At 42.1% G+C, this 15,516-nt stretch overlaps 1 protein-coding gene across 5 annotated transcripts in view; it reads right to left on the reverse strand.

The window, feature by feature from the left end:
- Window positions 1-4,185: 4,185 nt before the first annotated feature.
- Window positions 4,186-15,516, reverse strand: part of PDE4B (phosphodiesterase 4B) — a 567,587-nt gene continuing 556,256 nt past the window's right edge. For all 5 annotated transcript variants that reach the window (XM_046017685.1, XM_046017679.1, XM_046017692.1 and 2 more), the window contains 7 exons: window positions 15,272-15,370; window positions 14,962-15,126; window positions 12,834-12,933; window positions 10,776-10,930; window positions 10,547-10,669; window positions 9,651-9,833; window positions 4,186-6,507 (listed from right to left, as the gene is read on the reverse strand). In XM_046017685.1, coding sequence (XP_045873641.1) covers window positions 6,142-6,507; window positions 9,651-9,833; window positions 10,547-10,669; window positions 10,776-10,930; window positions 12,834-12,933; window positions 14,962-15,126; window positions 15,272-15,370 — 1,191 coding nt within the window. In that variant the 3' untranslated portion in view covers window positions 4,186-6,141. The remainder of the gene's footprint in view (window positions 6,508-9,650; window positions 9,834-10,546; window positions 10,670-10,775; window positions 10,931-12,833; window positions 12,934-14,961; window positions 15,127-15,271; window positions 15,371-15,516) is intronic.

Genomic DNA, 15,516 nt, shown 5'->3' on the forward strand with positions numbered 1-15,516 from the left:
TCATATAACTGGGTAGTACTTGTTCAGACATGTAGTCTCTTCCTCTATTTTAGAGAGAACTTTGAGGTACAGAGAGGTTGAACGGGTGTCGAAGGCCCTGAAACTCCATGATGTTGAGAGAGGACAGCAGAGTGTCCTGGGAACTGGAAATTTCTTCTGGTAACTGTGCATTATGAGTTGAATTATATCCTGCCAGATTTATATATTGAAGTCCTAACTCCCAGTACCTCAGAATGTGACTTTATTTGGAAACTGGATGTTATTAGTTAAAATGAGGTCATACTGGAGTAGGATGGGCCCTTAACCCAATATGACTGGTGTCTTTATAAAATGGGGAAATTTGGAGGCAGGCATACAAACACAGAGAATGCCACATAAATATGAAGGCAGAGATTAGGGTGTTGCATCTACATGCCAAGAATGTCAAAGATTGACTCAAATTATCAGAAGTTAGGGGAGAGTCTTGAACAGATTCTCATAGACCTCAGAAGGAACTGTCCCTGACACCACCATGACCTTTGGACTTCTAGCCCCTAGAACTGTGAGATAGTAAATTTCCACTGTGTAACCCAACAACCCTCTCCCCTCTCCCCCCTCCAGTTTGCAGTACTTTTTTATGGCGGTTCTACAGTGCTAATCCACTGTATGATCTCAAACAGGTCACTGGCCATCTCTGAGCCTTAGTTCCTTTATTTATAAAAATAAAGGGGTAGACCAGACGATCTCTGAGGCATGTTTAGTTCTAAAATTACATGGCTTCCTCATTCCAGGACTCAGAGATTCCAGAGATCAATACTTTTTTAAAAAATTATTTTTAAATTTTTTAAAATTTTAAAAAATTATTTTTTAAAAAATTATTTATTTATTTATTTATTTACTTGAAAGAGAGGAAATTTCAGACTGAATGGGCACATAGCCTGATTCAGGGCTCAATTTCATGATCCTGAGATTGTGACCTGAGCCAAAATCAAGAGTCAGACTCTCAACTAACTGAGCCACCCAGGGTAGCCCTGCCAACATTTTTTTTTTTTTTTTTTTTTTTTTTGGTTTGAAAAACTTCAGGCATGGGGTTGCATTTTACCCTGGTATAAAACCACTGGATTCAGTTCAGTTTGACAAATGTACATTTGTTCCAGATATTGGATTGGGCATTGGAAATTCAGCAGGCAATAAGATCCAGCTTCTGGCTTCAACGAATTATAGTCTTTTGGAAAAGACAGAAACACAACTTCAACATACAGCACATGCTAGTAATTATAATATTTTGTAGAACCTTATGTATATCAACTCATGTAATTCTTGCATAACCTGCTATAATCTAGGTATTATTATAATTATCTTTATTCTACAGATGATAGAGCTGAGGCACAGGAGAGTTAAGCAACTTGCCCAAGGTTACACAGCTAATTACATAGGTAAAGCTCAGCATATTCTAGGAGCTTAAGGAAGAGTCCTTATCCCAACCTTGGGAATCAGGGAAACTTCCTATAGAAGGACACCTGATCTGAATCTTGAGGAATGTGGAAGAGAACCAGCTTGGAGAATTCTTCACAAGGAGTACAGGACCCATAATGTGTGGGTTTATAAAGGGAATTTGCCAGCTTTCCTGCCTCACCTGGATTTCACAGGTTTTAAAGCTCATGATCACTGATTTAATCAAGCTCTAAGACACAGGCTCCAAGAAGTGGCAACAGAATGGTGGAAAAGGCCTGGGATTATTACTTCTACCTGACAAATTAATAATCCCCATGTTGCTGCAGCCGAGAGAGTAGGTGACTTGTCTAAAGTCATATGGTTAGTAAATGGAGGAGACAGGATCGAAACCCAGGCCACTTGGCTCTGGAATCCATGCAATAAATCCCCCTCCTTCACTTGAACTCCATTAGGCTTTGTTCAGTGGACAAGAACTTCCATGACTTCCAACTCATGTCAAAATAAGCCTGTGGGAAAAGGTCAAGGGAAGGCCATCCTGTGGAACTCTGACAGTTCCTGACTCTGTAAGTCAGCCTTAGTCTCCCACACATTGTGTTAAGTACTAAGCTATCACCCTTGGCCTTGGCAAAGTCGCCATAGTCATTTCTGCTTCCGCGGTAGCTCCCTGCCATTAGGAACGCTGAAATGCCATCAGAGATAAGAGAATGGGTACACTTATGGCCTCTGCTCTAGAACCAGATGATTAACTTTCTTTTAGATTTATCTTCCTTGTGGTTTTCCTGAGAACACAATTATGATTTTGTGGTCTGCAGGGTAGATGGTGAGCAACATGGCAGACTGCAAGCTCCTGGCCTCTAGAGCTCCGTCTCACTCGTGTTTGATGCCCGGTCCCTTCTCTGTACCAGAACCAGCCCCTGTCCATGGTGCGCACACAATATCTGAAGATGGTCGTCGTGCAAAGAAGCTGCTATGGCCTGAATGTTTGTGCAACCCCCGCCCCCTAAATTCATCTGTTGAAATTCCAACTCCCAAAGATGATGGTATTAGGAAGTGAGGCCTTTGGGAGCTGCTTAAGTCATGAGGGTGGGTGCTTCATGAATGGGATTAGTGTCTTTCCATAAAGGGTCCAGAGAGATCTCTAGCCCTTTACACCGAGCGAGGAGTCTATTTCTGGCAGCTATGATCTGGGAAGTGGGCTCTCACCAGAACTCAAGTAGACTGGTAACTTAATTTTGGACTTCACAGCCTCTGGAACTCTGAGAAATAAACTGTTGTTTTTAAGTTGCCCGGTCTGTGGTACTTTATTATAATAGCCTGAATGGACTGACAAAAGCCTTCGCTCCAAGCACGACTCTCTCTTCAGGAGCAGGAGTTCTCCACTCAGATAGCACGTAGAATTACCTGGGGAAGATTTTAAAAATCTGGTCACCAGGGCTCTTGGGAATTCAGAAAGAATCTAGGAGTGTGGGTGGAACCCAAACCTTAATATTAAAATATACATATATATATTTAGGGGCGCCTGGGTGGCTTAGTGGTTAAGCGTCTGCCTTCGGCTGGGGTCATGATCCCAGGGTCTTTGGATCAGCCCTGTATCGGGCTCCCTGCTCTCCGGAAAGCCTGCTTCCCCTTCTCCCACTTCTCCTGCTTGTGTTCCCTCTCTTGCTGTGTCTCTCTCTGTCAGATAAATAAATAAAATCTTAAAAAAAAATTATTCTTCAGGTGACTCTCATTTGCAGCAAGGATTAAAAACCATTTCTCTGTAGAAAACATACCTGCACATATTTATAAATATTTATATCTGGAGACATTATAAAAGTCACACCTGTGACAATGCTAATCAATTTTGTCAGTTAGTCTGTAAGAGCTCAGGGATGGTGGGCATATTATCAGAAGTCAAGGATGGTAGCTGAGTGCTGTAAACATTAGCTCTGGAACCCACACACAAGCTGACTGGGTGTGCGGTATTGGCTCATCTCACTTTGTAAAGAAATTCAGTTAATTTTATTGAGTGGAATTCTTCTAGAGCAGACCCACTAACTGGTTCACAGTTCCCTGTGGCTAAAGTAGTACATGTTATCCATTGACTCGTTTGCAGCCTTCCTCACCACACACACACACGTGCACACGTGCGTGCGTGTGCACACACACACATGCATGCACACACGCTTCTTAGCCTAACATTTTTAAAAGCTGATTTTAAAATTTCAACAAAGCATTGAAGTATTCTGCCTATGAAATTTATAAAGCTCTTTCCAGAAAGTAAAGCATAACCATATGATCAATAGGAGACTACATGAATCATGGAAAAGACCACAAGAGTCAACCAGTGGTCTGTGAATGGTGCTTGAAGAGGTCTCTTCCGACCTCAGCGTCTTCATGTGTCTAATGAATCAGTGGGACCGTCTAACTACATGAAGCTAATGTTCTGCAATTCTGTGATTCCTTTTTCTGGAGAACCCAGCCAAGTGGGAGATTCCCTGGGTTTATCTAGTGAATTAAGCTTTTCAGATTCCTTAAAGCGGTTGTTTGCTTCTCTGTAACCACCTCCCGCATCACTGAGCTGTGCGGCTCTTTGCTGAGAACATGTGAAACATTCTAAGCTCGGGGACTTTTTGGACACAGATTCTGAAACTTCAGTTGAGAGGCTGGTTGGGCAAAGTGGTTGGTTTTCTTTGTGGGGCATGGTAGGAGAGAAGAGAAAGATCTGCTTTTGATAGGTCAGAACTAACCAACAAATAATTGGGCCTACAGTCTAATCTAATCATGCTTTTGTTTATTCACTTCATATAAAAGTCTCTTACGAATGCATCTGAGCACAATATACAATAATAATACTATAACATACATTGTGAGAAACTTTTGAAAACAATAAGATGTCCACCTGAAATAATGCAGTGTTCATAGACATACAACCCATTGGTCATGCACATTTGTGCCATTTCTTTAGTGAGTTACAATGCTGAACTGAAAGCGTGGGATATATTTTACAGATGGAGATGGAAGCCAATAAGAGGCCTAACAAGTGTTATCAGAAGCTTCACATTTGCATAATTTACTACATCAGTTCACATTTTATTATAAAATTCACATTGTTTTATTATTGGGTTTTTCGTTTTTTTGTAATTAATTGGAACATGACATTCCTGCTTTAAGGGCAGGCAGGAGGCTTTAGCTTTAGAGTCAGTAGTTTGGGAACACTCAGAGGAACCATCTGTGAGCGAATGTAGTGTTGCTGTTTAAGCCAAAGCCACGACGATAGGAGAACCCAGTTAGGACCCAACTCATGTGGACACAGATTTGGATAGAACGTGGGTGAAAACTACATCCCCTTGCTCCCTACCCCTATCAAACTATACAAAAGTAAAAGCTTAGTATAAACCATTTTAGTATCGAATGTGAGAATCCTGTTTCCAAAACCTGTTCACAAAGGGGTTGTGCAGTATGAGCAACTCAGGGAAGAGGGCGACCATCTGAATAAAAGCCCACAGATGTCCTCACCAGGGAGGGGGTCGTATGTCTCTCTTAAGCGATGTTCAGGTTATATAATACACAATACAAAACGTTACAAGAAAAGTCGCAACTCTTAGGCAGAGTTTTCTACACAAATGTAACACCACCATTGGCAGGCAATGTTAGATATATAAATTAATAACTTACAAAACATTACATTATATACATGAAGTAATAAATATACTGTTATAAACAGAAATGGAGGTGTTAGCGCAGAAGGCAGTGCAAGAGAAAGACGGCGGCGTCAAATTGGAAACAGTGTGTCACTGGGTAGAGAGCAATGGAGGGGAGGGGACAGGATGGGGGGCGCCGTGCAGAGCCCAGTGGCTCAGGGCTTCAGGACACAACATGGCGCACGGCCTCACTGAGGGGAATTTTACACAGACCGTTATTGGGAATGACACGACTACCCCTTCCTACCTCTTAGTTTGTTCACTTTTATTCTGTTTGCAGCACAAAAAGTGAAGTTCTAAGAGGAGAAAAATATACTGCTGTAAGCGGGCAGACAGAGTTAAGTTATACAGACAACCGTGAAGCTGGATGGGACAAGAGAGGAAGGAAGTAGAATGTGGTTAGAAGCGTATCCTTTCTATTTGCAAAAGTAACTGTAGTAAAGTGAAAGATATTGCCCAAGAAAGAAGGAAGACCATTTTCTTTCCTTTTTTTTCCCCCCCAGAAAGAGTCAAAAAAGTTTATGTCAACTTTGAACGCTTATCTGTGTAGAAGTTGATACTAAACTCTAGGTATTCAACAGGCATTTTAAAGACGTGAAAATGTTTTACAAAAAAGGCACACAGGTTGGCAGACAAGGGGACAGGTGAGCAGATTTATAAATGAAGTTATTGATCAGTCAGTTCAGTCACTAGAGGGGACAGACTCCCAAAACTTAGTGCAGAAAAATCTCTCAGTTTTGTGTCTTCCATTTTCAAGCCATTTACTCAGGATCTGATCTTGGCCTTCAGTACCAGATAAAGCTTCAGTTCTCCACTAAGCTTGCATACAAGGCAAGTCAACCGTGGCATTTTCTGAACTGCTGTTTGCTTCATGGTCTCGCATTCTGGCTCCAAACTCAAGTAACTGGAAAGGCCACGTGGCCCTTGTCCCGTGCAGGCCTACGCCCCCATGATGGGCTGGCCCTACCATCCAGCTGGCATGCTTGTCAAAGGTGGAATGTTCATCTCCACATGGAGAAGGTGATTATGTGTCGATCGGGGACTTGTCTTCTGCCCCAGTGTCTCCATCAGTCTCTCCTAGCAAATCCCTATGGTCAGGGTCGATCACACAAAGTGTCGTTGTGCTGCTGAAATAATTATGACCCTCTCCCTCTTTGTCAGGGCCTTCGGAATCCTCCTCTTCAAGGGTCAGTTCAAACTGAAACTTCTCCATCAGACCCTGGCAGTCTCTGTTCTGCTCGTCCAGTGGTGGGGAGGGACTCTGGGGTATCATGCTCTGATACCAGTTCCTGTTATCTTCTAAAGTATCCAGAATGTCCTGGGCGTCAGGCTGCACCAGGTCTGCCCAGGTCTCCCACAGTGGGTGTACAATGTAGTCGATGAAACCGACCTAGAAAGAAGGAAGGTTACACATCGATTATTACGACGGACTCCTGAAAACCAAACAAGCTCTCCTGGTTTCTAGGCAAAGAAAGAGGCACAAAAAGTCAAGAGAGATCAAGAATGATAGATTCTTCTATTTGAGCATATACTGTACGGTACACCCTATATATTGGGTGTAATATATACATTATTGCTTTTACATCCACAAAGTATTGTTACCCACACTTTTTACAAAGGAGGAAACTAGGACCCACTGAGATGAAGTATCTTGTCAGAGATCACAGAGCCAGTAAGTGGTAGAGCTGGGACTTCGACCCAGCTCCGTCTGGTTCCGAAGCCTGTGTTTTTCTCACTCTAAGTGACTACTTTTCCTCTTCTGTGTGCCAGAGAAGAAGTCTGGATGTAACCCTGGCCGGGAATGACTTTGTCACCACTTGGATTCTGTGAGTCATTCTCCGAAGAAGGAAGCTCCAGGTCTAATGAGTTCTGACTCAAGATTCTTTCCCTGATAAATTTAAAATATGCCGCCACTCCAAAATGAAGAGGAGACAGCCCCTGACGACTCAAATTTCTCGAGTTCCGTGGAATGCTTTGGCTTGCAGACAACTTTGGTAAAACATCTGAAGATACTTCCAGTGCCTACACAAACAAACATCCCCTCTGTGGACACGTCTGCAATTGTCTTAGATCCACAGGGTATGGTCACTTCCATCAGGAGAAAGGAGGGAAAATGAAAACAATCAAGCAGTTCCTTTGCTAGTGTTCCTGGGAATAAATATGAGGCTTATGGCTCTGTGACGGTTTACACAGGGGCCGTGCATCCTGCGTGAGCTCCTCTGTGGCCTTATGCTGACCTCCCCATTGTCGGACAAACAGGAAACACGGGGGGTGGGGGCAGGTTGTGAAAAAGAACAGGCACTAGTTGAATGAGGGACTGGAATTCCCCTGTCCTGGTCTGGGGGCTGGAGAGATGCTGGGTACGGATTCGGAGGTAAATGAGCAAAAGCAACGTATATGCTCCATGGGACGTGATCCTGCTCTCTTTCCACACTATGGGGAAACTTTCCATTTTTTTTTTTTTTAAGATTTTATTTATTTGACTGAGAGAGAAAGAGATCACAAATAGGCAGAGAGGCAGGCAGAGAGAGAGGGGGAAGCAGGCTCCCCACCGAGCAGAAAGCCCAATGCGGGGCTTAATCCCAGGACCCTGATATCATGACCTGAGCTGAAGGCAGAGGCTTAACCCACTGAGCCACCCAGGTGCCCCGGGAAACCTTTCCTTTAACAACATTCTGGTTTTTGCCAAGTCATTTAATATTTCAAAATTCATATGTGACTCTTTTATATCTATATCTACCCATATCTATATATTTGTATCTATTATCTATGTATCATCTATCTATCTATCTATCTACCTATCTCTCATTACCTTTCACCTGTCTACCGACCTTTCTATCAACTCTCTTCTCCCTCCTGATGCTTCCCTAGTCTTAACGTAACTCACACCAAAGTCAGGGACATCTCTGATCTGTAGATCAGAGATCTGCAGTGAATCTGACTGCAGATATTCTAATATTTCTCTTGCTTCCACCCACTCCCTTTTCCTTCTTCATGTGTATTTAATGGATTTTAGAGACTATTTTCAAGGTGTTTTCCAGGGACCTGAAAAAACAAGCTCAAGGCATTGGAGAAAATGGAATTGGCTGAACGCTGTGCAGTCACTTCCTTTCTTCATTTATTTTGCTTCTGCTAAATGCTCAGCACTTTTTTGAAAGGTAGCCTTTAGCTGCTTAGTTGCTGGGCCCAGGAGGAGAGAGCTCTACACATCCTAAGAGCACCTAGTCAAGGGCTTTATTGCCAGACAACTCAGACAATGCTTGCCGAAGCCCATCTGCGGGAAACACCAGAGTGTACCATGATGTCATGGCAACAGGGAGACCTGCCGACAGTGAAGGGAGAGTGAAGAGCTCTGGGCAGAGGGCAGCTGGGTCACTCAGGAGCTGGTAAAACGAACCAAGGGGACAGCTTCTCCACCTGATGCGCCGGGAATGTAGCTGCTGTATCCATCTCACAAAGCTGTGTGGGGGTTCAAATAGGACGAGGTCTGCGAAAGTGTGTGGAAAACCACACAGAACACCATATAAATATAAACCATCACGGTTGATAATAAATGAGAATTGTCCTAGTTAATGAATTAACTAACTAATTGTTTGAATTAAGGCCTTGGGGGATTTGAATGGGCCCTGACAACTGAATGTTAAGATGCATTTGTATAGCATATTAGAATTTTAGAGGACTGTCACAGATTGTAAACTCCTTTGACTGGGATTCTTAAAAAAAAAAAAAAAGGCAACAAAATAATAACTGCAAGGGAACTTTGCATCGATGTCACAAGTATATGTAAGTTTGGGGGTAGCAGGTAGTGGGAAAAGAGGATAAAACTAACAAAAACACTCCTCATGCTTTTGTGCTAAAGACTTGGCATAGTCTGTAGACCCATTCTTAATCAGGACTATCCAGCTCAGGCCATTTGTTGCCCTGAAAAAAAATAACATTTCAGCATGCCCTGAAACATTTGTAAGGATACTGATACTTTCTAGTATCTAGAGGTATCTGAGGCATTTCTGCATTTCTGCATCCCCCTGCCTCCAGCATATTGTCCCCAAGTCCTTGGCGCATAGGGAATTTGTAGCTTTGGACACAATCCAAAGATGTCAGCGTGTTCTCAGAGTAGAAGAGGTACAGGAATGAGATTCACTCTTGGCAGTGCACTTGATTATGGAGAGACAACAGACACAGGGCAGAGGACGCAAGGATAAAGAGCTGAGCACCTGGATAAGGACAGGGAGAAGAGAGATCTGGAGAGATGGGGAGGAGGAAGCAGCTCTGAGTTCAGGCAGCTGGATTTACTAAGGTCACAGATAGCTCTCTAAACTGCTAGAGAATACACAGACCAAACTTTGATGAGCTTCCAAGGATGGCTTTCCCACCACCCTGTGAAACTGAGTGTAATGGAGAAGGCAAATAAGTCACAAATAGAATGGAACTAAATGGGTTGTTGCTTCCTTCTAACCTCAGGAGTTAGATCGAACCCTCCGGCTCTACAATCAGCAGAGCTCACAGAAACTTTGAAAATTTCGTATTAGATACCTGGGATTTTTCCACAGAAGCTGTATGCTTGTCACACATGGGGCTAATCTCCATTCCCCTTTCCCGCTCTTTGTCTCCCTGCTGGAAAAATTCCTCCATGATGCGGTCTGTCCATTGCCGATACAATTCCAAGGACTTGGTGGGGTTGCTCAGGTCTGCACAGTGTACCATGTTGCGAAGGACCTGGAATCATCAAATTTTGAAAATCCCATAAAATACAGTGTAAATACTACCAGAACATCTCATGCCTCTTGTACTAGTACATTTGGTACCAAACCTGAGAACGTTTTAGTTGCATTATAATTGTGGTGTGTGCACCAAAAAATCCTATTACAGTGACGCTGGCCAGACTTGGTTATTTACCATTATAGGAGTCCTGAGAGGGAAAATGTGTGTCTTCTCAGATTGACAATCATTGAATGTAAAAATTGGAAGGGACATTAGAGGTCAAATGCTGCCATCACTTCCCTTCCCCAGTTTGGAAAAAATGCAAAGAATTACTCAAAGTAGATGTCTTCATATTTTCCACTTGTGGAAAGAGACCAGCTGATGGCAGTTTGTATAATCAAAACAGACCTAACAATCTTCAAGTTGATGGGATTTATATCCAAAAGCGAGCTTTTGGGACCCACAGTCACGTAACCACTATTACAAATGAATTTTGCCATTTATTTTTAGAACTCAGCCCAATTCAATAAATAGGGTTATGTTTTTCTTCATAAATTTGAGGATAAACTTGAATGTCCATTTTCCTTAGCTTGTTCTGAAAATAAGCCCAAGTTGTAGTAATAACCAGATACGTGGCTAACTGAACCAATGTTTGTTTTCATTTTCCCACTGTTGTTTGGTTTAGTTTGGTTTGGCTTTGTGGTAAACCAAAGGCTTTCATCAAATACCTGTATACGATCCGTGTAGTTGTCCAGGAGAAGAACACCTGAACTTGTAACTTTCTTTGTTTCTACCATTGTCTTCAGGTCTGCCAGCAGGCTCATATGTTTGGACATATCAGTTGCTAACACCTAGGGTAAAAGGAAAATGAAACTCTCAGGAGACTTATCGGAGAGAACGGTGTTTCTCCTCCTGGGAAGGGAAAGGTAAGTGAAGGATGTAGAAAGGAAGTCTTACCATGTCGATAACCATTTTCCTAAGCGTCTGGCGCTGCTTCTTGGTGAGATTCTGGAAGATGTCACAGTGCTCTTCCTGCAGCAGTTTGAAACCCACAGCAAGGTGATGGTTTTCCAGCACAGATTCATCGTTATACATCAAAGCGAGTTCTGAATCTAATAAACAAGGGAAAATGATGACTTCATAAGAAAGGGATACAATTCTAACGCTGGCATGACTTCAGTGTGAAATCAGATCCAGTTCTCTCCAAATGATGTCAGGAACCAAGACCCACATGTCATTTCTCATCAGAGAAAGTTTCCCTTTTCAAGGGGAAGTAGTCCTTTCCCAAGCCAAACATGCTTGTCGTAGATATTGGTGCATAAGCTTTGTCTTTGACTAAAATTCATGGTATTTTAAAATCCTTTTTCTCCTTCTTCATTTCAGATAAAGAATTTAACATTAGGTAAGTGCACTTCAGAGCAACTAAACCCTATTTTTATCTCAGTTTGTAATTTCCTTTATGTCTTTACACATTTTGTGCTTTAGAAAGGAATAAACTAAAAATGCCACTAACCTTTATTATATGTATTGGGATTTTCAAACCACTTCACTTTTTTATAGATTCCCCAGTCCTGTCCCTTGTGACTTTTTGATTTTTCAAAGATGATAATAGTGTCAGTATGAAATTTTTGTTTTGGCTAAATAATTTAGCTCTTTGGAGTTTTCTACAAATATGGTGACAAAACAATAATTTTTTAGAATAATCTTGACATCAGAGTTTCTGTCCTCTGGCCCTATATGTCAGAAATAGCAACGTCTGGAAACCTAAACGACAACTTCCAGCCTGCCATTCACACAGAAGAAACACAGACATCTTTTGTTAGGCAGAGCCGTGGTCTGCACTGGACAATATGGTCAACAAATTCCGGAGGGAACATTTTTCTCTTAAAAAAGAATAATAGCCAAGTGATGGTGACAGGTTACTCATTGCAGATGTTGTCACTCATATACCATTGCTTTAACTGTGTTCTTCGTGTTACATCCTCAAAATACATGGTAGGATATATGAAGACATTTCAGCACTCCTGCCCTCACCCTGTGATCAATCCAGATCTGCAAACTGGCTTTCTGTGTTCTAGTGTTGTCGGTGGCTGCGGCAGAAAGACCATTTTTTCTGTGTGAAGCTAACTGGCCGCTATGTGGATCGATTTGTGACATACACTATGCCCACTGATACAATCCAATAGCCACGTAGTTGCCCAAAGTTTATACTCTTTCGGTAGAAGAACAAGATTAAAAATGAATCTACCCCATATCTAGATCATGCAGATATTCTGACGATTAAGAAGGATAGGGACTCTTTTATAGTAAGGAGCTCAACCATTTCTATAAAACCATAAGCACTTGATATTAATGATGACCACAACTGGATAGCCAATATTCTCAGAAGAAAAAAGTACTGAGATTTTTAGCATTTAGAAATAGTGCACTAACTGGGAAATTCGCGGATTTTCATTAGCATGGATACTAAACATTTTCAGCATGACAAAATCGCTGAGTATAAGCTTGGGATCCTAAGGCTGGACCAGCACCCAATGTCACTGGGGTCATCTTCCCTAGTATAGACCAAGCATTCCAGCGCTTTCTTTGGAATCTTTCTTCTCTCTAGAGGTTCCATGCTCATTTGGGCCTGTTTCCTTAGTAGAGAGGGACACCAGCGGGTCAGCATGTTCTGTGTGAGAGTCCTGCATAACACTGAAACTCATTATCGTGTTACCCCCAAGCCTTTCCTTGTCCTTACTGGATAATTCCACATCTGTTACTCTTTCCTCATGTATTGTATTTTCCAACTGTTGAGTATTTTTTATGGTTCCCCTCTGACCCTTTCCAGTTCTCTATGCTGCTAGCTCAAAAATAATGTTGCCAGACTGGACACATTATCCAGGAAAGGCCTGACCAGCCTGAGTGGAATGGAAGGATTACCTCATTATTACCCTTATTATCATCCATAATGAAAACACCAGGGGGGGAAAAAGTGAAGCAATGAATCATACAATTATCTAGTAGTGAACTCACTCGTGTTGATGAGAAACTGGTTGGAGACTCCAGGGTGATCAACGTCATGGATAGCAGCTGCAAAAATGGCGGCCAGAATTTCCAAATCGGTGAAGACAGCCTGTCGAGCAAAACCAGCACAATTAACTCCATGTCCCATTGGCCTACCCCATGTATTCAGCTTCACAGTAAAGTATCCCATTTCATTCTTATTGGGAGAAGGACTATTTGCTGATGTACATTATGTTTCAATGCACTAACTGAATGGAGATTCTATCCATCATCATAAGGTCTAACATGAAAGGGATGATGGCGGAAGCTCATGCCCACATCAAACTTATGGGAAGGCATTAGCACCGTGCTCATGATGAGTGACCAGGTGGAGCCTGATGTTTGTTTCTTGGGTAAGTGGTGTGGCAGAATGGTGCTTATGTAACACAAGCACATACAAGTCAAAAAAGCAAGTCAGACTGGCTCTTCTCTGAGATATAACAACTTTCATGTTTCTAGGCTGTATAACTTAGAGAAGAAAGGCTAAATTCCAAACTCGTAAGACTGGCAATAAATTATTTTCCAAATCTTTTAGCTTCAGAAATAATTTATTATGTAGGGTGGAAAGAAGCTTTCATGTATTCATTCATTCACTCATTCATCCACTCCTCTAATTCCAACCCACTAAATATTTACCATGGGCAAGATCTTAGAACATCCCTAAGAAGTGGAACTTGTGTCCCATTGCTCCAACTCTCTCACGCCATGTTGTGAAGTTCTTCTGCCCCCACTTGTCCACCAACACTTAAACCTAGTATTTGTGTAGGTATATATTCCTTCTGGCTAAAAGGTCTTTCTCTGACTTTAATGTCTTTCTTCATCCTCTGTGATTACTTAAATCTTCTGATCCTTCAAATGCCAGGTTAGTGTCCACCTCTCCCGTGAAGGGTAACTGCTCAAGGACACATTAAGCTCTCCCTTCTCTAAACACGTGTGGCCCCCGGTGGTCAATTTCTGGCTCCACGATAGGTATCCTATCAGTAACAGCAGGTAGTTGATGAACAGTGTTGGCCCACTCTATAATCCTTATACAGAACATACAAATAACACTGTTTCTCTCCTTCAGGGGATAAAACAGCCTCAGCTCCATCTCGCTTTCCCATCTTCTTGGATTTCTTTTCTCAGGAAATATGGAACCCAGACAACAGTGCTGTGGCCAGTTTAATCTTTCTTCACCTTCCCAATCTGTTGGGGCTGGATAGGGGTTGGCAAGTCCCCTTCTGAAGTGAGCGTATACATTCTGGAAGGACCTGACTCCTGCTGCTGTATGTCAAAGATATGGCTACTAATATTGGTGCATGGAAATGCATTAATCTACTCAGGAAGGAGTCACAGCCACCCTCCAGCAAGATGTCTAGCAAAATGGAACATGGTTTCCCTCTGCTTCAGCATTATTAATTCTAGATATTCAGTTACTTTTTCAACCCACAGAATCAGTTTTATGAATTCTTAGGAGAATAAGTCTATGGATGTTTATTCTCAATAGGAACCATACAGGATATCTTATATTTCTGTGCTATGCAACACAGTGTTTGGGGTGGTGTAGGCAATTCAGATCAGTATGTGCACACTGAAAATAAACTACATACTAGATGCTGAACTGGAGACACAATGAAAAATAAAGCACCCTGGGGGCACCTGGGTGGCTTTATTTGGTTAAGTGTCTGACTGTTGATTTCCACTCAGATCATGATCTCAGGATCCTGAGACTGAGCCCTGGGTCAGGCTCCGCACTCAGCGGGCAGTCTGCTTGAGATTCTCTCTCTCCCTCCCCCACTGTCCCTTCCCCTCTTGTGCACACACACACTCTCTCTCTCTCTCAAATAAATAAATCTTAAAAAAAAAAGCACCCTGTTAACTGCTTGATAATGAAACAATTTCGAATGTAAGAGACATACAGAGAGAGTTGCTCTGATATTCAAAAGCAGCCTAAGTAGAATGTCATTCATTTTTATTAGCAACCCAATGGATGGATGCCACGCATCATAAAGAACCAGTTCAAACACGTGCCATTACTTCTGTAAATACGGTACATGTGGTACATAGCACTTTTTAGAAGAGGATGGGCAGGTATGCAAAACAGATCATAACTACTCACATCTAATGCTGGTGTAGAAAGGAGAACATGGGTTGACTGGGCTACATCAGCAGCGTGTAGGCTGTTATGATATGCCACATCAGAATGGTAATGGTCTTCTAAAGTCATCATGTAGGTTACAAATGTATCAGATGAGATTTTGAATGTCTTGAGGAGGTCTCTTTCCTATGCAATAAAATGGATTAAAAAATAAATAAGTGGATGTCCAAAAATGAGGAAAAAGTCAAATCAGGAAAAAACTGGGATGGGAAAAAAAACAATCATAAAGAGCCATCAAATTCAATAGGCAGTCTCTTTCCTCTTTACTCACCTGGAATATGGCATACATGATGCAGGTGAGGGGCCTGTTGTGGGAATAGCCAGCCACATTGAAGATGTTAAGGCCCCATTTGTTCAGGTCTTCCAGCTCCTGTAATCAAAATCAGAGGAACTTAGGAACAAGGCCAGTTTTGTTAGCATGCCTCATTATTTTTATTGAGTTTTTGGACAATGGTTAGCTAAGTCATTGGAGTGTCTATATAGTCATTGGAGTGTTCTAGTTGCATGAAAATTTGA

The sequence above is a fragment of the Meles meles genome, chromosome 1 (assembly GCF_922984935.1).
Source record: "Meles meles chromosome 1, mMelMel3.1 paternal haplotype, whole genome shotgun sequence".
NCBI classification, from domain to species: domain Eukaryota; kingdom Metazoa; phylum Chordata; class Mammalia; order Carnivora; family Mustelidae; genus Meles; species Meles meles.